The following is a 23,609-nucleotide window of genomic DNA, read 5'->3' as shown; positions in this document are numbered from 1 at the left end:
AAATAATTAAAAGATTTAGGGTATAAAATATACATTAACTTTTTTCCTTAAAAGTGCAATTCATACAATGTAATACTAGATTTATTATTCAATGAAAAATAAATACATCATGTATAGTTAAATTCACAATTTCTTTCCAGATATTATACGTTTGTCCTAGTAGTTGCAAGATTGATGTATTATCTTTGTATAATACTACCTACACGTTGATTTTTTGCCATCGAAGACTTTTTGTCTTCAAACAAATTGTAGAATATGCATTACATACTCATCAAAGAAAATATGTTTTATTGTTAATTAAACCAACTCTTTGGTTAATATAAATTTTTTTATCAATTAATTTATTCGTTTATGATAAAGAGTAAATAGAAGAATTTTCGGGCTTACATTAAGAAGCAAAAGATTATAGCTCTAGAACCAGGATGTAAGAAAAAAAAAATCTAGGAAAATCTAAGATTAGGGAACTCGCAACATAGGTGTCTTTTACTGTTTCATAATTCAATAATAATTTATAAAAAAAGAAGAATACTAGTGATATCAATTTAATTATTAGAGGAAATCGTTGTTATAAATTAATTAAAATTGGCTGATCATACGCTAAAATTTTATTTTCACAATATACATAGTTTTATAGACGAGAATTTTACTTTGTGTCGCTTATCTAAACATGTTTTTAAAATCAGAGGTAGAACTACTAAAGATGAGAACATGTGCGATCGGTATGCGCGCGTCGAATAAGCCGGTGAGGCGCATGTGCGTGCGTGCGTTATGCGCTCTTTACGGCGCGTCGTTGTCGTTATTTCATTGTCATCGGTCCCGGCGCCCGCGAGTGTTGTCGTTTCGTACCGTAATAACAAAATTTAAATAAATTAATTTAATTAACATAATTTTCTTAATCAAAACTGACGTTCTGCTACTCATTAACAAACGCGCAATAGATTTGTTTTTGACAATCCTATTAATATGTTGTATGATTCAATGTAATACAACGTTAGGGTTCTCTTCTTTGTTTTTATTTATTTAAAAAAAAAACCGTTAGAGCGTGTCGGAGTGCGCCTTCTTAACTTATTTCATATTATATCTCTGGCGAGAATTTCATAATGACAACGGAAACGGCCAAGTCGATTTTTGCGGTCGAAGGACATCATCCACGTTTTGACTACAGCAAACTGGACGATCCAAAATCCTATTGGAACATGGTCGGTTCGGCGGGTCATGGCGGAAGCGTGGTATTGGGCTCAGGCGCGCATCAAGTGCTCCAGGCCACTGCATCCACCGAAAGATTCTGGGCAGAAGAACCCGAAGAGGAAATTAAACGCAAAGTACATGACGCCAAGACAAAGTTCCACCGGAACCGACAACTCCAGCTCAAACATCTTCCGCGTACAGTCACCGAAGATGTGAGTACTGTTAATTTTTTTTTTGGTCTAATTTAAATAAATTTTATTTTGCTTCCTGCGGAAGTCTCCAGTCCTCCGGCCGTGTTTGACCTTTATTTTATATGGCCTCGGTGTATCGCCCCGCTTAAAAACGCTTCTTAACGATTCTTGGCCTTACATCTTATCGTGCGTTACAATAATATATATTTTTTTACATCTACATATATGCACCTAGTAGTCAATGTCAACTCTTAATAGATCGATTGATGAAATCATAATTTTACATACTAAGATTGTGAGAAATTGGATTTTACTGATATTAAATAAAAAATCATTATTAATTTTATGATAAATGGATTATCAAAATTGAATTGCCAAATTAGTGATTTGTCAATTTTAGCTAATAAACTAAAAGGCTTGTTGATTATTTTTTAATGGATTAATAACAGTGAGGGTGCTAGAGATATTGTGGAATCTAATACTGTCCCTCTTTATATTTTTTTAGTAAAGAGACCATTTTTTTGCTTTTTAAGTTTTATAGCGCCCCCGCTATAAAACTAGGTAAGTGCATATATAATGTACTTGAGGCTTGGAGGTCTATTAGTGCCAAATTTTCAAGAAAGGAAATTCTATTATCAAATCACAAAATAAAAACTATTTGTCATTAACATAATTTAAGTATTCTTGGAAGAAGAAAAGTTCTTTTCTATGGAGAAATTTAAATCATGTTACCAACATATTTAGTTTTTCCACAATAGTTAATTGCAAAATATATATATATATTTTTTTGTTATCCCTTTAAAACCATTTCATAAATACATATATTATCAAATTTTATCAGCGTAATATACTAATTATTTATCAAAATTTAAATAATCTAAATGTGAAATATTGTACCTATTTGTGTATTATTGGGAAAACTTTAATACATGTTTTTTTTTATCAAAAGTTACATTTGTTCTTTATGTTGCAAATAATCTATCTATAGTAATTCTTTATGTTGAGTCAAAACATTATCTTAGTCTAATGCGTCAGCTCATCACTGGATTAAATGTTGTCATGGTCGAACAAAAAACCGATCTAAATTTAAAATTCACCGGCTTCTGACACAGCAATTATCATCGTTACAACTCAAATACTGATAGCTCACTCGTTAGGGTTTTCCATTATTATTATAGAAGATCGATGGACTAAATTTCAAATGTTTGTTTGTTTATTATTATTATAATTTTTTTTTATTGCTAATAATAAATGTTATCGGAAAGCTTTAAAAACTGATCATGTTAGCGAGTTAGTGTTAAATATTAAAACTGATTTTTTTGCTATGAAACTTCGTTAGCATGTTATTACTACAAAAATATTTCTTTTTAGTACTAATTGCGAGTCTTACATCGAAATTTAAATAGTTCAGCAGAAATCAGTTGTGTAAAATTTTGCGGAGTTGTCAATTTTTTTTTAGTTACTATTTCAATAACAAATTCGGTGTAATACTTCTGTTCGTATCATAACTCACGATATTTCTACGTAATGCGCTTATTTTACAAAATATATGTCACCATTTATTTTACTTAGTCTACAGTTTTGTTGGATGTGACCATATAATATATAATTTCTACGATTGTTATAATGTAAACCGTAGGCATTATTTTATATGACTAAGTTATCCGGTTCTCGATTACAGTAAATTAGTAATAAATGGTTTATAATATAATTAACAAACTGCTAAAAATAACCGAGTTATCTTACTAATTAAATATCGTGTCGTGTTGTTTACAAATTATTTCCATACCTTCTTATACATAATAATTGCACAAATAACTCCAAAGGGGATTCGCTTCTATTATATATTTTCCATTTGTAGAAAGGGAACGAGGTATCTGTTATAGTTACCGGTGAAAATAATCATATAATCTGCTACTGTTGTCATTTCTTGGAACATGACATATTGAACACGTATACAAATAATTTTATGATAGGCCTTGATAACCTCTGAATTTATTTACGAGGTATTATTAAGATTGCTGTTGATACAATAATATATATATATTTTTTGTACGTCTCATGAATTTGTGTGCATTGTTCCATAATTTTAGATCAATAAAACTAGTAATTTATATATTATTTTTGATCTATTTGAATGTATAATTGATTTTAATTTGGTATGATTGGAAATCATTTTTCTATACCTGCAATGTAGTACTCTTGTCGTATATTTCAAATATTATTTAATGCATATGTAATACATTTTAATTGGAATATTGAAAAATTAAATAATATTACTAATACTAATGTTGGAACATTAGAAAGTGTTATATTATTTTTAAGTATTATAAGGTAAAAAGGATCTAACCCCTGACTCAATTAGCGACTGTTACATTATAGTTATTATTATGATTTTTTCTGGCAATACATATTTGCGTAAAACCCATTTCACCACACTCTAATTATATTTCAGTATCGTATTAAATGTTATTACCACGATTTTTTTTTATAAAATTTTTGATAGGTTGTAGTTTTTTCTGATGCTGAATAATCTGTTAATATCTTAAAAACTCATGCATACTGTTCAAAACGAAGAATTTTCAATAGTCTACCTGTTTTTCGTTGTTAGAGTTTTGGTTAACGACCTTTAGAGTTTCGACTGGGCTGTCGCACCCTTCAAATGATCTTACCCTTAAGTAACAATAAATCTCAGTGGTTCTCATTTTCAGGTTTGAAACATACAATGAAACACTGACAATGGTAGCAATCTCTGTAAATACTATGTCAAATAGTTTATTTTTATATTTTAACAAAACTTTCGTAGTGCCCAAATAAATTATTTTATATGGAATATGTCATCTCAGTAGACTGTAATATTGAGACATAAAAATTGAATTACAGCTTTAGGGTAAAAATATGTATTTTGATAATGGAAGTTTGATCACATTTTGTTCATATATCAAAAATAATTTGTTATACTTTTTGTCCTATGGTTTCCGGTTTATTTCCTTTACTCCGTTAGTTGGAATAACGTTGTCCACTCGCGTAGGTTTTAGTTTTACTGTGTGACTCCACAAGTAAACGCAGCTATAAATAATTGGTCAATTATGAGCCATCATTCAATGTATTAGGCATAATTTAAAAAAATATATGACTAATATCATTATCCAAATAGTTTTCTAATATGTATTCTTAGCTAGCAAAGTAGTTTCTGAATTTGTTCCTCTTTTTCTTCTTAAGACAAATTTTTAGCTTTTTTTTTTTTTATCGTGAATCACTAGATACAAATTAAATGCAAATAATATAAAAAAAAATTTTTAAACTTTAAATTCTTATTTTATCAATCATTAAGAACAATTTTTAGTTTAAGGTTTATGCTTTATAATTTGGTACTGTTTAATAAAGAAATTGGTTTGTTATCTTTAAAAATCACACAATGTTTACATTAAGTATAAAAGAATTTTCTACTTCTCAGTACACAATCATATGGGTGTTTGAATTTTATCATTCAATGATCCCACCGTTAAATAATCCCTTTTGATTTGTTCCATATCCTTGAGAATAATTGACGAGGACATTTGTAGTAGTTGTATGTGTATAACCTTAACTGAATATTCACGTTGTAAACAAAACACGTTGCTTATATTTTGTTCTTTTGCCTTTTGTGTCCGGCTTAAGTTAGTGATGATGATTGATTTTAACACAGTCTCTAACTTTCGTGTGTTATGTTTATAAGTTTATAAGCCGTAGTTGGGCGATATTCAATATTTTTTTAAATAAGGATATTTTTGGATCAATCTGTCGGGCTCACGGTGTTTACGTATAATATAAATCTCCCTGAAAAATAACTTAATTTTAAAAAAGTTTTTACTGAATATCTTGATTTTGATAACGTTAGTTACATACTCAGAATACATAAACCGTGAACCCTTGACCCAAGAAAAACGCACGACACCTAAGATAATTAACATCAATATTCAGAATCAACCTTGCATATGGTCGGCGAATCTAGAAATTATTATTATTATTATTGTCTGTCATGATGCCTTGCGTTCGCTGTGAATAGCAGTAGGCACTTTAAATGCCAAGTTTTTGCCATTGAACCTGTGATAAAACTGTTGTGTGAGTAGTGTGAGGGATAAAGAGCGAAGGAAGAGTAAACGTGATGATAAGAGGCCTTGGTGGGTGGTAAGTAATCTTATTTTATTTAAAATATTGACTATTAAATTACAGTTCCTACGTAATCAACAAAATATACGCACTCAGATATTAACATTATCAAGGAGACGATTTTTATGAACTTTCAAGCTCTAGAAGTCTCTATCTGGTTATTAAATATGAATCTATACAATATTTAATAAGTAATTTATTCATTTGATAAAATAAAGTTTTTCTCTTAAATCGTTACTACATATATTCAAGAAGAAAAGACGAAATATTTTTAAATATCTTCTGAATACTGAAAGAATTCCTCTATGGAGCTGTCGAAATAATTTTACTTGCGCATATTAAAAACAAGTTGAAACTAAAGCTCAAAGCTTGGTAATATTTATTAAAATTATAGAAGGTGATAGTACAATTGTAACATCTTGAATTAAAATAGATGGAAATGCTAATACTTGTTTAACAAAAAATAGCAACCGACAATTCGACCGAGTTTATTAACTAAGATGTTTTCAGCTATTAACAATTAAAATTTATGAGTTTTTATGATATTGTCTATTCTATTGTTGATGACTTGGGGCAACGAGCTTAATAAAAGAGGCCGAGGTGCCCACGAGTTTCCTATTCACGTTTTCCAGTGTTTATTTTTCTTTTCACTTAGTGGCTGTATAACTCATATTCGTGTTAATCGTGTGGGTTTTCTATTCGGGTAATTATTTCTTTCATTTTTACTGTATTAGTGATAGTAGAAAAAATTAAACTTATGGCACGTGGGAAACGTACATGTATATAAACACTGTTTTTAAGAAGCTAATTGTATTGAACTCTGACAGCTATAGTGTAGATATTAATTATTTATATTTGATGAAACCAATTTGCCCAAAAAAGTTGGTACGTCTAAAAACTATTCTATTTGTTCTTATATTCAAGTTTTAACATCTCATCTTATTTTAAGTTGAAAATAATTATTTATACTTTGTGTGTGATGTAGTGATTTAGTTGTATAACTTGTATGATTAGTGAATAATTAATTATTTTCATTTTTTATATTATGATATATTTTGTGATTGCATAACTTCAACACCAACACCAAAAAAAAACCGTCATTGGTTTTTGTAGCGAATCCCCTCGCATTGTAGAGACAATTCATTACAAATTTGATAAAACTATTTATAAAGCGATTTTAAAAAATTACAGTGAAATATTAGTATTAAATATATCTATAATTGAAAATACAAATATTTTTACAATAAAAATAGTTCTATTAATATTACATAAATCGTTCATTCATTAAAAATATTTATCTTGTATTTATTTAGAAAATATTATGCTTAAATTAACTAGTATAATCACATTGAACAAAATTAAAATGCAAAAAGCATCTATAGTACAACCTTCGTTTTAAATGTACGTGACGTTATAGCATTATAACATTACGAAATTTTTTTCTATTTTTTTTTTTTTTTTTTTTTTTTTTTTTTGTCATGAATTTATTTGCCAATATTCTAAATCATTTTATTATTAATGGATCAATCTAAGTATCATAACATTTAACAAATTTTGAAACAGTATGACAAACATGAAAATTACTTTATTGATATTATTTCTACTCTTCAATACTATTTATTGGTTACTTATAAGGAAAATGTACCCCTTAAGTTTTGTTTGATGTAGTATAATTTTTTACTAGTAACATAAAAGTAATTATCAAAAAAAAGTAAATCGCAGTGTATTTTAGTATAGAAAAACACAATAATTCAACATTGTATTGCTTCATTAGGCAAGCGTGTATTATATCGACTATTTATAGTTTATATCTTATTTTTGATAAAAAATTATTGACAGAATATAACAAACTATTAATTTGTATGTATCTTTTTAAACCAGTCTTTAAGAATTTACATTATAGTTGTTGAAAACGATAGTTTTTAAACAATTATATTCGGGTACTTCTTAGTAGATTTGTCAACGCATAACTGTTTTCGGATACTAATTGTAGATTTTTTCTGTTAATAAATTATTTTGTTCCTTAAAAGATTAAAGTATTAAATATTTTTACATGATAAAATTGTAATATGGACGTAAAAAATTGGTTGACCTAATCTTTTAAAAAAAATTTAATACAGTAAAGTAAATACAAAACTAGCTAAAAATATTGTTAAGAGTTTTTAATTTTTGTTTTTTGAGATCATCTTACCGTAGAATAAATCCTCCCCCATTCCTCTATATTTTCCGCTGCCTCCTTCCAATCCATGTCATACATACACCACTCCTCTAGCATTTAGGAAATCCTTTTTGACTCCATCTTCCCAGCGTAGCCTTGATCTCCCCAGTGGTCATTTGCGCTTCTTGGGTTTTCTTGGAACACTCTTTGAACCATTGAATCTTGCATTCTACATACGTGACTTGCCCACTTCAACCTACTCCGTTTGATCTCGTTTACAATATTTAGTTTATTGAATATCTCCATCAGTTGGTTATGCCTTCCCCTCCATTCTTGAATATCTTGATCATACATAGGTCCGTATATTTAAGAGTTTTTAATATAGTTATTGAAAACTTATCATTACTTTTTAAAGTATTTCAACTATATTTTAAAAAGTTAGACATTTTTAGTTTCTTATCAGATGATAATTCATTTATAACGACCAGAAAAAATTTAATTCACTTATATGAATTTTTTTACCCTTTTTAAAATATTCTTAATAACAAAATTAGATGATTAAAAAAAAAAAAAAATTGGTCTAGCATTTCTAAAAATTATAATTTTTCTGGTATCGTTTGTTTTGTTTATGTAATTATTTCTCGGGTTAACGCCTGTGGGTAAAGTACTCGTACTTGTATTCCTTTACCACTGTTAGCTGAGGTGTAACGAATACCCGAGTCGCATCATTGATGACGGTGAACCGTAACACGGCGCAATAGCCAGGGCTAAGGAAAAAATAAAAAATAATTTTGTTTAAACTCTTGGTTGTATGATACATTCATGTTGATAGTCGTTGTAGTGGTAGTGGTGACTGTTGTATTGTTGGCGAAGGTAGTGGTACTACGCTAGTAAGATGGTAGTAATAGAACAACGGCGGCGACGGAACCTTGAAATGTTGCCGGTCAATGGCACCGGTCCGCCAAGTTCACTACCATGACACTTGCTTGTTAGCCGTCGGTTTCATCTACCTTCGTGTACATAGAGTAACCGTCGGTGTGCGCGTCTTGAGGTTGTATAACGACGTGCCAGTTACCGAACACGATGGTCCTACTGTCTTCATCGTTACTCATAATACAGAACTTAGACCTCATCTAAGGAAAATAATTGTCCATTACTTCTGGGTACTTATTTTTTTCATAATCCAGTCAAGAGACGGTTGACATGGCTTAAAAGATATTGTAATACATGTACATATAGTCGTGTTTTATTCAAAAGTTATTTGAATTAAGAAATATGTTAATCTGTTAATTACTTTTTCCTTTAAAATATTTTGGGAATAACTCCAAAAGAAATTTTCTGTTTAAGATTTGAAGATAAGAGAACTCAATTAGTTGTACAATTATAATTTTATCAATTTAAATTACTATATTATGATAATTAAAGTCGTTTCCATATATAATTTTTTAAATACAACATTTTATTTGTTATTATTTTGACAACATTTTTAATTTTAGTTTCATGAAATTAAAATCATCATAATTGTATTCATGCGTGTTGTTTCCAATTGTTCTAAAAATAAATACTTTTCATAGAAATGAGTTTGGATTGTTTTATGAGTTGGAATATTCTTGAATAATTTCTCTTTAAAAATTTGTAATCTAGCATACCTGTACCATATTATTCAGTAGTTTTATAAATTGCATTTCCTACGTTCTTCTAAATGTTTGGTTAAAACCAGTTTAGATCCTTAAGTAAATATCTTAAAAATGATTTTACTTTAGTCGATCTTGCATAAAAATTTGAACTCTTTGATAAGTCAAATGAACTCCCAACATTTTTATCGTTATTACTTATTGATGGGGCCAATAAAATGGAAGTGTTTTCTTCCTTCAACCATTTGTAGTTTCATTGTATCGTTTTAGGTGTATAATATGTATGTAAAATGCGAATGACTATTGAATCTTTTTTTTTTTCTTAAATCTATATGCCATGAAAAATCTGAAAATGCTGTTGTTCTCGAGTTTTTGTTCTGATCGAGTACAAAACGCTTAAAACATAAATTATCAAATTGTGTTCCTTTTTATAGTATTTACTTTAATTTGTTTTAAGATCTATAATAATTACCATTTTAATGTGTCTAATATACTTTTCTTCGTGTATTAATGCGCAAAGAATTTCTAGGTTAATAGAGCTCGAACGATGAAATACTTGTCTCTCGCATATGTTCACTGTGTATAGTGTGTTTGTATTAATTACTACTAACAAGTCGGCATGGCCACAACGGCAACTGCTTGTGTCAATGTACGCCGGTGACCTACCCATGAAAAGTGCAAAAATCTTTCTTGGTGTCAAAGGTACAAATTAATCTCTTATTGATTACTCGTTAGTTAAAATATGTTAAACATTTTAAAAGACGAGAATTTTAATCGCAGAACGGTTTATTCGTAAAAAATATACCGTGTATTATTATTGTTACCTTCTTATATTTTTTTAATTTAAATGACGATAGTTAGATATACAATAAACAATATATGGTTGTTATTATTTTTTATTTTCTGCATAGATTAGTTAGGACGTTTTATGCGTATCCAGTATACATTACGGTATTATTAATAGCTTAGGTGAAGTTTATGTAATTTTTTTACACAGAAATTATTAATTATCGAAATTTAAGAGGCATTAGTTTAGTTATTTTTCTAAATATAATTTTAGAAATAATAAATTTTAAATAAATGTATTTAAATTAAATAAACTAAATTTTCTTATATGTTTTAAGGATAATTAATTTGATAATAAAATAGTTAATGTTTTACTGCGTGCGATCCATGTTCAATTATTTATCATTTAGTTTTTTAATATTATCAATTTGATAGTGGAATTCTTTCATTGTACTAACCATACAAGATAACAATAATCGTCATTTTCTTCTATGCAGCAAAACCGTTATTCTTGCAACTCTTCGAATTAGATACAATGCCTTCGTATAGAATTACGATTTTTTTTTCTTTTTCGTTTTCCGCCTAAAACGGACAGCATACAGTAATCAGTGAGACGCACAAGGATTCTTTTTACAGGCGGCCCGAAGTTTGTTGCCCCTTGGTTATGGTACACCATAACTTCTTTGTGTACTGCGTATCACTGAATATTTTCAGATTGGCGAATTCTGTGTGAAAAAATTGTAGTTTCTTGAATGACACGCGTTATTAATGACATTGGCGACGGTGTTTCAAACATTATATTATATTTCTATACTGTACGACGATAGTTACATGATATATAAATGACAATTAAATAGTGTTGTGTGAAGTGTTCAGTATCTGTGACTAGCGAGATAATTTAAAGTTAATACTATAACCCTAATAAGTGTCACCATAAGTAGAGTTTAATGAAAAACATACGATAATATTTTTATCCGTGTGATCAAAAAATATTTCATTGATTTATTTGATTTATAAAATATCTAAACAGTTGAAATATTATTATAATATTTTCAATACATTTTAGGTAGTTTTAAATAAATGTTTACAAAATAATTAAAAAATTTATATACAATGTATTTCTTTGTCATTTCTCTAGTTTTAATGATTCAATTTTAGCTTCGATGCAAAATTGAAAAGCTATTGATTTTTACAGTGCATTGCTATTTCTTAATTAAAACTATCAATCCCATAATTTTGAAAAGTTCTCCTCAATCCCCGTAGATAAAGGGAAATCTTCAAAACAATTACAATTGTCATATAACGTATTTTGTTTTTAGTTTTCACTCGAAATAACTTTTAAAAACTGATGAATTATTGCGAAATTTTTATCAATAATTCTTCAAATATTTGCCTTACCGACGATATATTTTTGTTTTAAATCCAAAGATTAACCAAAATACTGCTGTGGGGGCTAAAAAATGATTGTTTTCACTTTTGATTACATTCTAAACAACTTGAATTTTTTAGACCTATATCAAATTTAAGTTAATGCAATGTACTTTAAGATGAAAAAAGAAAAACTATTTTAAGTATTCATTTCTAGGAACTATCGAGTATTAAATCCAAAAATCATACAGTTTCCGGTCAAAATGGGCGATTTTGAAGTGCTTTGCATGGAAACGGAACATCTAGATAGATCAAAACAAAGTTATAACTTATTTAATCTACTGTATGATTAAAACAAAAAAAAAAAAACTCTGAAAACTTATCCTCTATAAATAGTCGAACTTCTTAGATCAAAAATCATATAATTTTTCGGTAAACATAATTAAAAAGAAAAAACGCATTGAAGAGGGGTACTACTACAGTATTTTAATCGTCGTGACATATTAATCCATACTAATANGTCGTGAGATATTAATCCATACTAATCTAAAAAGTGCCTCAATTGTACTACGTCGAATCCCAACTATACTTGAACTTTATATATTTGGATTTTTTATCATTACTTTATTATGAAGCTTTTCATCTTTTACAAATTAATAATTTTTGTACAGCTAGACTTATTAATATTTGACTCGTATTCACTAATATAGTGCTCATTGAAATATTTATTAAGAAATTTCTGAGATTTTAAACAAACATTTTTTTTTAAAATCCTTACGTGTGTTTCATGTTTGGGCAGTTGGTATGGTGTGCGGTTTGACCCACAGCGATTAATGTTAAAAGCAATGATCGCCAAATAACGGGTTTGCAGTTCAAGTCTACTCTGACTGCACGTGTGTGCTGTTCAATGTTATTTAATGCCTTATGTTATTTTATTACAGATAAAATGTACAAACTTGTAAATAAAGTTTTACATCAGTCTTCTTAAAAAAAATTATAAAAATAAACGTACCCGTTAGTAGGCGTCATGGAGACGTTAAAGTCTCTTTTTGTGTTTTACGATTCAAACTTTTAAAAATTCTCCTAAAACTTTATTTTGTATTTAATGGTTTTGTTCTTTGTTATGGCATCTAACCAATTTTTTATTTGCTTTCTATACAATGAAATTTGTTTATCTTAACCTTCTAAGCGTCAAGCTCGCGATTCCTCTATGCGTTGATTTAGGATCATTAAATTGTTTCCTACTTGAAAAATATCTTACTTACTTGAAAATTTATTAATATTATTTATGGTGTTTGAATCAACTTCCATAGTATTAGACATTATTTACCCAGAAAATTTTTTTTTTTTGAAAGGCGCATATTCCCCTTCGAAATTTATGCAATGATTCAGTTTTTTACTAAATAAGGTACTCCAAGAAGAATTTTGTGCAAAAAAAAAAAAATATTTTTAATTCAGAATCTAAAAAAAATAATCTTTTATTAGCCATTGATTTTATTTATTAATTACCACATTCGTTACATTGAAAATATTAATGATAAATATGAAATTAATTATGTAAATATTAATATTAATCACCAACTAATATAAATTGAAAACAATTTAAATATAACACATAACATTAGTTTACAACATCAAAATCATGATACAGTAATTGTTGCCAAGTATCCTCCAGTTCTCTTAATATCTATATTTAATATCGTTACACTGAACAAACGTTTTCTGGTGCATATTCTATTTATTCTAATTAAATATGCTTATGTAAGTAAAGCGTGACTGTCGTTATATTAAATGTATACTAAATTTTGTACAATAGTTTTTTTCCACCGCCAAGCCAAGTTTATTATTTTGGAACACTTAAGTAAAATTATTGCTTGTTTACGGCGGTGACTGGCTCTAATCAAAATATATTATAAAGAAGAGTATGAATAATTAAAAAAATAAATTATTATTATTAAATGATTCAAAAGTAAATTGTGACATAGAAATAACAAGAACAAAAATGTAACTTATGTGAGATAAACATAAAGTTGTTTGATTTACGGTATTCTCAGTTAAAAGATAAGTCAATATTAAATAAACTAATAAAATGTATGTATATATATATATGTACACAATAAATATTTAATCGATGACCACTTTATTTCTCCTAAATTAATGATTATTTTGAAAAAAAATTGATTTTGTTTAGGATTATTTATCCTTGATGTATAAGTAATAAATAATTTATTAGTTCATCCCTTATTTCTTATAAAGGTACCATCTTTATTTTTTAAATGGCAACATACCTATTTAAATAGTTTATGTAATAAAATTGGCCCAATTAAGGAAATAACTGTTGGATAATAACTTTGAATCAGTAGATCTTGTATTTCTCTATCGCACTTAACTTCTGACCCATATAAAAATATGCATCTCCTGAAAAACAGGTTAAAAAGTTATTTTCTATTTTATAAGTTAGTTAAATATTATTTCTTTTGAAATAATTATTTGAATAATGAACCTATATAACGTATAAGGGATGAACCAGAAAGTATTTAATAGTAAATAGATCAAGAATTATATCTAAAATAACTGAAAAATTTCAAAATAATTATTACTTTAGATAATTAAAAATGTATATTGCCATAAAAAAAAAAATTGGTTCTCCTACAAGGAATAAGCGATGGACCTAAAAAAATTAAATTACTCATAGATTATAAATTATACTAAACAAAGTCAAAAATAAATTTTTTTTTAATTATTAATCCAAGAGAAATTTAGTGGTCAGTGATAAATATATACTCTGTACACATTACAAATTTAATTATACACTAATTTAAACAAATTGTTTAAATTGTACAAAATAGTTTACATATTATACTAAATTTCATTTGAAGACGTGATTCTAATTAAATATAATTATTTATTATACTATTAGTTATTTATACGTTTTAATCAGCATTACCCCTTTTAATATGTAAGGTAGTTGCTGCTGCTAATAAGACCTAAATTTTATAAGGTTTAGTTAGGTCTACCTAATACAGGTGTTCAGTAAGTAAAGAAACGGGTCAGTTACAAACCATGAAAACAATAGAAACCCGTTATCTTATTTATTGAACACTATATTTAGTATTATATAGTATTAAACAAGTCATATTGACAAGTAAATATTGACGAAAGACAACTTATTACGACTTATACAGGTATATAACAACAATAAGTTTAATATATAATAAATAATTATAAATTACTAAAATTAATTAAATAAATTAATATAAGCTTCCAAAATATTTTATTTTTTAATACCAGTGATACATCAGACTGGAACTTATCACAATTTGTATAAAAAAAATGCGGAAATATATGCGCTCGAAAAAAAATGCCCTCGTGCTTTTACGATGTCTAGGATAAAAAAATAAATCACATGATCTAGAATTATAAGAGGGAGAGAACCAGTATTCTAATGAAAGCCAGAAGATGTATACATTCTATTGGCCGTTTAGTAAATAAATTATTAAACAATTTTCTTCTGCGATTCTGTGATTGTATATTAATGGAATATATACAATTTTTGATCAATAAGATATGTGTAAAAATCGTCTACGCAGTTCAAAGAAAAAATGTTTATTCTTGCTATTTACACTTGGTGGTCTATTAAACCGAAGGCGTTAACATATTGTGTATAATCGTCACATGTTAATTACTCGGAGCTATAGAATATTTATAAAAAATAAAATGTAATGAACTGAGTGGCTGTGGATGTCTATTGTTCGGCAAACGACGTTAAACGTTAATGCAATTTATTATTATTTTTATATATTTAGAATAAATATTCATTAAGTCGTTTCTTAGTTCAATTTCATTTTGGACGGCTATTATACTATTTTATTTATGACTTCATTCGTACTCACTAAGTAAAAATTTAATACTTTTTAATCCTATGGGTTATTAGAGAGTTTCCAGACAAAATAGTGACCAAATTTATCATGCGATAAATAAAACATAAATAAAAATATAGTATAAGCTACTTGTATAGTTTTGTACATAATACAAAATATGTGTACATGCAATAAATGTTTTAATTGTTATTTTTACTGTATTTATTCTTTTATTGTATACATTGTTGTCAGTCTTGATAAAGTTTAATTTTAAATTTAACCATTTTGAATTGTTCTTTTAAATCTATTTCTTTAATGGTATTTAATGGAATCTAAAATAGCTGATAGATAAATAAATTTCAAGTGCTAAATATCACTTAAAATTTACTTAGAGAAGAATCCTTATAACTATTCTTTTTTTTTTTCATGTAAATTTTAATTACTTGGCGGATATTAATTAGCGATGATGTGTGCATTACACATCATTTTCTTAATTGGCATTTTATGTGTGATTCTATCGTAATATGTAAAATTCTAACAGCTATGGTTTTATACGTCTCTGTATATATTAAACTCGTAGGTTCTTCTTTGAAGACACATGTGCGATTTGTGCACCTAAATATTATGTAATAATCGCACTTTTAACAACATTATGTATTTCATTTAATTTATATAACTGTTTTTAAAACCTAACAAAATTCGATTAATAATTTTATTAACTATGTTTAAGACTTAGAGTTAGTTAACAAAAAAAATGACTTTAAACTATGATCTGGATTCATTAATTTTGTATTGATCACTTGTTATGACTAATTTCGTAATAGATAGAATGGCAATATCATTTAATCGAAAACTTGAAACTTTTTAATTGGTATTGAGTACAGTAATAAATTTGCAAAATGAGTAATGGTTAATGTGAATCCCTAGTCAATTATTACTGCTACTTTACCTAAATTTGATGTAGCATTGTTATTAAAATATTGCACGCCATAATATAGTTTTACTTAAGTGCCGCGTCGAATGTGTACCGTTCTATATTTTTAAAAGACATTCTTAACGGTAGTTTGTTTTTCAGATATTGGCATTATTGTTGATGCGTTTTATTTTTCTTATAAGAAAAATGTTTAAATAGTTATCGAACATTATAATATATAATATAAAATGTTAGTTTTTCTAATTAATATACTTCAATAAAAGATTTGGAAACTGTCCGCTTATATCTGTTAAGAAGTTTATCTTAATTTTTATTTGTAAGCTGCATTGTCGGGAAATCATAGCTTATTAGTTATTATATTAGTTTTTAAGTACACCAGAAAAACGCGGGTTGATATTATTTTTTTATTATCGGGTGACTCATCTAAATATTTGGTCAGTCAAGATGTGTTATGTGTGATCTATTCTTAAAGTGATATCATTACAAATATTATTGAGTCTTCCTAAGTATTTAAATATAAATGTTACAGTTATACACTTTCTTACCGCTACAAATTAGATTAAGTGAACTTTTTTACACTAAATTTATTTTAATAACCATTAAATAGAATCAATTTAGTTATAGAGTTGTCTAATTGCAGTTCAATTGCAGATATGGATTTTTTTTGTATGCCATACGCCAAATTTAGTTTAAGTTCTTAATTGATAGTACGAGTTTTTTTTTCAATTTTGTAAACTATTTATTTCTGTTTTACTATACTTGTTTCTGTTTAATTCTCCATTGCTATACACTTGGCTCATTAATAGTTTTTTTATGTTATTTTTTAGGAATATTTACACGATATTATCAATAATATATTTAATATTGATTTTTTTTAAAAACGTCTTCATTTAAGGTATTGGCGTAATAAGCATACTGTGTGAACTTATTGTTTTTTACTGTTTTTTCCTTGTGTATTTTTTTTTTTGTATTCATTTAAGATGGGGAATATAGCTTGAACTAAACGCTTACAAGGTGATCCGCAAATCAATAAACCATTCTATTGTAAAATAATAATAATTTTGAGAATATTTTTTAATTTTTCAGTTATTTCAGTTATAGTTCTTGATTTATCTTGATTTATTAAGTACTTTCTGGTTCTTCCCTCATACGTTATTTAGGTTTATTATTCAAATTATTATTTTAAAAGAAATAATATTTAACTAGCTTATAAAATAGAAAATGATGTAATTAAGAAAATGACTGGTTGATAACAACTTTTTAACCAGTTATTCAGGAGATGCATATTTTTATACTTGGGTCAGAAGTGTAGCGCGGCAGAGAAATACATAATGATAAAAATAACTTAACCCTTACTTCGCCTCCAGTATACAAACAATTTAAAGTATTGACTGGTGTTGAAGAGTGGGTGCAGCTATTTTTATTACTGAACATTTCTCGGCCTCATTCCTTCTTCCTCCAATTATTATAATGATAATAACTTCTGAATTACTAGTTCAAAAGTTGAGTTAACGACCAGTCGTATTTTTAAATACATCTTTTCTATTTTATAAGTTAATTAAATATATATGTTTCGATTTAAAATAAAAAGTTGATATCCCTATAACGTATAATAGATGAATCAACTAAATACTAAATAGTGGATAAATCGATAATTATTTATATATATAACTGAAAATAAAAAATAACGCTCAGAATTATTATTATTATTATTATATAAGTAATTGAATGGTTTATTTATTGTTTCTATTACATAGATGTGATTATTTAAGCCTCAATTACACATTTACGTTTTTTTTAATAACAGAATATTGAAAACATTAGATTGTTTTATTTATATATTATCATTAATTAACCCGCATTCATTAACTCTTTTTTTAAAAAAATAGTATTTGTCTTACATATTTCGAGAAATTTGATTTGACAAAATCAATGCAATAAAAATTTTTTTTCTATTTGACTCATGTTTTATTTGGTAAGTAAATTTTTGTCCTAGGTGGTTATTCAACTTGTTGTTATATTAGAGGTCAATTGTTAACTGTATAAGATTGTAATCAAAATTAATTAATGTAAATGGAATTTTATAATATGATTTCCCCGAACGAATATTACATTTTATAGTGAAGACATTTTGATGCCAAAAAAATGTTTTTACCTTATTCTTCGGCCATCGACCTGATCATTTTTTTTTTTTGCTATTTGAATAGAACTTGTTTTTTATTATCTTAATTAGAATAAAATATATCTGACGCTAATGCATAGCTACAAATACTGTTTAAGAAAAAAATGTATTTGAATTCTTAAACTCTTCTGCAAGATTGTCATCAATACATGAAATTTTTATTTAATACTAACATGTTATGACTTACTAAAAGCTTTTTATATTTGGATTAAGGCCAGAAAGTTAATTATAATATAAATGTCTCTCATTAAACTTAAAACTTTAAAAAGAAATTTTAGAATCACTAAATTTATTTATGTTTGTAAAATAATGGCTAGCGAATCGATTCTTATACGGGTGTTAAATGTTGTTCAAAAGTACGAGAGAGAAAAAAAGAGATGTTGATTATTCTTCTTCTGACTAAACAATTAGTCGATTATTGAACTCAATTTTTTCTGTTATAAATTAAAATGTATTGTTAGCTGAATGAAGACACTACATACGGCTAAGAATTAATTAAAGGTCCTGCGAAATTGTTATAATACATATTATTTTATTTTATTTATACTGTCTATCGTCTTGCGTGGAGCTACCAAAAATGATTCTTTTTAACGTCATAGTGGTAAAAGACCAATTATACAAGATATTTACAGTTTTGAATGTGCCGAATTATGTCCTTTATATATGATCGTAACCGGAAGTGTGGTTCGTTAAACGTTTCGCATGTAATTTTATTTTTTAATGACTTTTAATATTATTTTATAGATTGAGAAATTTTAATTTTTGTAATAACTTAAAAGCCTGTCAAACCAATATTTAAAACTGTGATTTATGGGTTTATATATTTTAGTTAGAAACTAAATCCTGGTAATTTGTTTCAACAACAAGAAATTTTAATGAGTATTATTATCCTTTCAGCTTTAGTTTTAATTGATCTGCTAAGATTGTTACGGTCACTCGTCAATATTATAGACTTGATTATTTCTTATATAAGACACATTTTATCGTAAATCGATTTAATTTGGACGCAAAAATGTTTGTTTATAAATAAAGAGTATTATTATATATCATTATAAAATGTAATTTACGTTACAGGAAATTCGTAAAGCTTTAATTGAATTCCCGATCGAAAGTGTCCATATCAGTACAACTTCAGGCAGTAGTATGGCCAAAGTGATATTAGAAGATCCAGAACTTCGAATGGAAGAATGGGATTTCAATAAACAATTTCTTATTAGAGGACAACGTATTCCGGTGTCACCTACTCCTACTGAAATGCTCTTATGTGTTGCTCGTTTACCTTTAAGCTACACAGAAGAACAATTTTCTCAACTAATTCAGATGTATGGAGAAGTAGAAAAATCGTTCTTGATAATCAGTGAAAAAACTGGTGAGAATAAAGGATATGGTTTTGTGGAGTATACTAAAAAAGAGTATGCAATTGCTGCTAAAAGTGGTTTAGATGGCAAAGAAATAAGAGATACAAAATTAGTCTGTGACTGGCTTGATGGAAGTCATATTACATATGAATCACTTCATTCTAAATGTCTATATGTTGATAAATTACCAACTGGATTCAGAGACATGAGTGAATTTAGACAAATGTTTGCTAAAGTTGTAAATCCACCTTATTGCCAGGTGAGTAATAAGATTTAACCAACCAATAAAATATTTTAACCAACCTATAACTTTGAACTGTATTTGATATAGATTGCTCTCAAAAATGGATGTCCATTGGATTGGGGACTAGTTGAGTATAATTCAGCTGAAGATGCTGAGAAAGCTCAAACAGAATTAAATGGTCATATTTTAAGAGGACAAAAAATTCGTATCACATATTACATACCTGGGGTTCGAGCTATTAATTTATTTTTAAAATTATTAAATGAACCGGTATGTACATTTGAATAATTAAATTATTATTTTAATTTATTATTAACTTATGTTTTTAAATTAAATTCAGAGTAAATCCAAGTGTGGAGGGCTCTTACCAGACCCTCCTCAAGAAGTTATTGAACAATCACTTCAAAATCTTTCCAAACAAAATCCAATTTGTAAGTGCTTTTTTTTATTTTGTGATTATTAGTGATGGGCATTTTCGAATATTTTAAACTATCGAATAACTATTCGAATTGTTTTTGTACAACCGAATAGTGTGTTTTTAGCATAAACTATCGAATAGTTTTTAAAAATATTCGAATAGACTATCGAATAGTTTTAAAATATATTCGAATGGGCTAGCGAATGGTTTCAAAAAATATTCGATTAGTTCTAATTAAAATTTTTATGAAGTACAATTAATTATAATAAGAAGATAATTAACGAATACTTAAAATAAATTTTCATACAATTAATAACAGTAAAAAGTACCATTTTATTTATTTTTAGTTTGTGAGTCGTTGGTAAAAATTGATAAATTTGATAAATAAATGGGTTGAAAATTAAAAAGCAGTTCTTTTTTCCGATGACTAATGATATATTTTCAGTTTTATCGGAAAGGTTTGTTCTATGAGCAACAGAACTATTCGTAAATACTAAAGTCTTATTTTACACTTAATACCTTGTATACTGTTCTTAGTCTAGCATTACCTGCTCTTTTGTCATATAAAGGCATAACACCGATAAAGAGGACAGTGCGTTTTAACATTAACGATCTAAATAGGATTGTTTTAAAACTGTTTATTCAGGGTACTAAGATTATAAATAGGATACAATTAATAATAAAAAAAATTAGTGATGAGCATTTTCAAATATTTTAAACTATTGATTAATTATTCGAACTGTTTTTATATCACCGAATATTTTATTTTTAGCATAAACTATCAAATATTTTAAAAACTATTCGAATGCAGGTACCGAATAGTTTTAAAAAATATTCGAATAGTTTTTGAATGACTATCGAATAGTTCGAATAGTGGACAACTATCGAATAGTTACTATTCGATGTTTCCCATCACTAGTGATTATATAGGGTAAATCTTTTATCATAAAGAACTTAATAATCAAAAAATAAAGATATTAAATTTTTATTTTTTGTTTCTTTTAGGCACATAGTTTTCTTAATTTATGAATGATGAGGTATTTTTTATATTCATCATTTATACCTTATAAAGAATGTAACTAAAAAAAACTTTAACATATTTTTTTTTTTTTTTGTGGTTTATGATAAAATAATTCACACATATAATGTTATTTATATATTTATTGCAGTTGCTCAAAATCTTCAAAATATTATTTTCAATCAAATTAAAGCATCTCAAATGGGTCCTGAAATACCAGATTATTCTGATTGTAAGATCTAATATATATTATTAACAAAAAATAGTTTTATTTAATTTTTTGATCTATTTTATTAGCTTCATTAAGGTCACATTTACTTAGTGGAAAAGTTCCTCCAGCAATGCTCCATTCACCAACTAGTTTACCATTCATTGGTTCAGCTCCAGAGGTACAAAATCTAAATTTTAAATAATATTTTTTTTTAACCTAATTTTGATTTACTAATAGTATATTAAAATATATTTAGCCATTTGGGGCAAGATTGTTACCTAGTCCCCCAGTTGGAGAAGTCCCTCCTCATTTAGCTTCTGGATTATTTGATGGAGATCTGACAAATCCAATACTTGCAAATTATTATAGAGAACTATTGACAGCTCAAATTCTTGCTGGAGCTACTAAGACAAATGGATTTGTAGGCTTACCTAATAGTCATAATCCAACATTTGGTGACAATGTACAGACCAATAATAATAATTTAAATCATGTTGATGCCGTACAAAAAGCATACCAAAACCAAAATTTACAACATAATGTTGGTCAACAGCACAATCAACAACAGAATATAGTTATTAACATCTTTGGTGGTGTTAATTCCACTACTCCACCAGCGACGCCAACTCCAACAACGCCAACATATCCATTTGGTTCTTCATTGTCCATAAATATGGATCAAACATGGTCCAAGAATACTCAAACATCAACTACTGATACGTACTTAGCCAGTCCAATTGCTGCTCCAGAAAAATCATTGAGTTATTCTCCATCATCAACATGGTCTTTACAAAGCAGCAATTCAACTCCATCTCCACAATCTCTTTATTCTCCATTAGCTCCTAATATTTGGACACCAACTTCATCAACTTCATCTCTTTCGAGCCAAGATTCATCTCGTGGCCAAAAACGAGGTATTCCTCCATCACCTGAATTGAGTCCTGAAGGTATGTATATTGGACAACACTCGCAAGGTATTGGTGGTCACTATGCTGACTCATATTTAAAACGTAATAAGAAGAACTAATGCAGCAAAACATGACTTAGATAATTCTATCTCTTTTGAAAACAAATATATTATTTTTTCATTTATTTTAAACTTGATATTTTTAACATTTTTTGAAATAGTAATTTTAGTAATTATTTGGAAACAAATTTTATTAGTCCGTACTTTATATTGCTATCACCAACTTTAATTTGAAAAAATAATACAATATCCAACTTGTCTATTTCTGTTTATTTTTATAATATTATTTACATCTCTTTTTAGAATTAATATATTTAAAAACGGACTATTATTTATTCAATTATAATATTACTTAAGTTCAATATTTGACTGAATTGATTAGCTTTCATATTCAAATTATTATTATTATTATTATTATTATTTTTTGAGAAAAGCAAACAAAAATCCTTATATATAAGCTCACTATGTTTTGACTTTGTATATTAATATTAATTAACATAGATATATTATTTCACTTTGACACTTAGAGTGAACTTATTGTTCATTCATATTTCTTGGAGGCATCAAAGAGCCAATTGTATTTTAATTTTTTTTTTACTTTTTATGTGCTTAGTAAATTAGCTATACTTAATTTCCATTTTTGACAATGAGTGAATATGTTTTCATTCTGTTTTTTTGTACTATTTTTCATTTGAATTATTTGTACAATCATATTATTTAGTGTTAACACTTGCTATACAATCATTTTACTAATACTTAATTACACTAATCATAGTTTCATAAAGACCATAACTTTTAAATCTATGTGATTGTAATTTTAGTCCTTCCGTGTTAGTATATTTTTAATTATTATACTTGAAAAAATATTAACTTTTTTGTAGTTTTTAATATTAGCTGTGATTATATATGTATTAAAATTTTATCGACAAATATAGTGCTC

The 23,609-nt window shown here is 27.1% G+C and overlaps 1 protein-coding gene across 1 annotated transcript; it reads left to right on the top strand.

Annotated features, from left to right (window-relative positions):
* Window positions 1–795: 795 nt before the first annotated feature.
* LOC126897525 (ribonucleoprotein PTB-binding 1-like) lies at window positions 796–23,165 on the top strand. The gene is made up of 7 exons (XM_050671205.1): window positions 796–1,400; window positions 19,528–20,070; window positions 20,143–20,325; window positions 20,396–20,486; window positions 21,643–21,723; window positions 21,789–21,880; window positions 21,959–23,165. Exons 1-7 carry the CDS (start codon window positions 1,101–1,103, stop codon window positions 22,727–22,729), a joined length of 2,061 nt encoding a protein of 686 aa, XP_050527162.1. The 5' UTR covers window positions 796–1,100; the 3' UTR covers window positions 22,730–23,165.
* Window positions 23,166–23,609: the final 444 nt, after the last annotated feature.

Source organism: Daktulosphaira vitifoliae, unplaced genomic scaffold (genome assembly GCF_025091365.1).
Source record: "Daktulosphaira vitifoliae isolate Bord-2020 unplaced genomic scaffold, ASM2509136v1 Scaffold_2, whole genome shotgun sequence".
Lineage (NCBI taxonomy): Eukaryota > Metazoa > Arthropoda > Insecta > Hemiptera > Phylloxeridae > Daktulosphaira > Daktulosphaira vitifoliae.
The sequence above is the reverse complement of the archived record's forward strand: the minus strand, read 5'-3'. Positions and strand labels throughout refer to the sequence as shown.

Excerpts from the sequence above, each read along its gene's own strand:
- LOC126897525 (XM_050671205.1), top strand. The coding sequence starts at position 1,101 with ATGACAACGGAAACGGCCAAGTCGATTTTTGCGGTCGAAGGACATCAT. Across the intron at positions 1,401-19,527 it reads CGCGTACAGTCACCGAAGAT|GAAATTCGTAAAGCTTTAAT; the intron begins GTGAGTACTGTT and ends TTTACGTTACAG. Across the intron at positions 21,724-21,788 it reads AATACCAGATTATTCTGATT|CTTCATTAAGGTCACATTTA; the intron begins GTAAGATCTAAT and ends CTATTTTATTAG.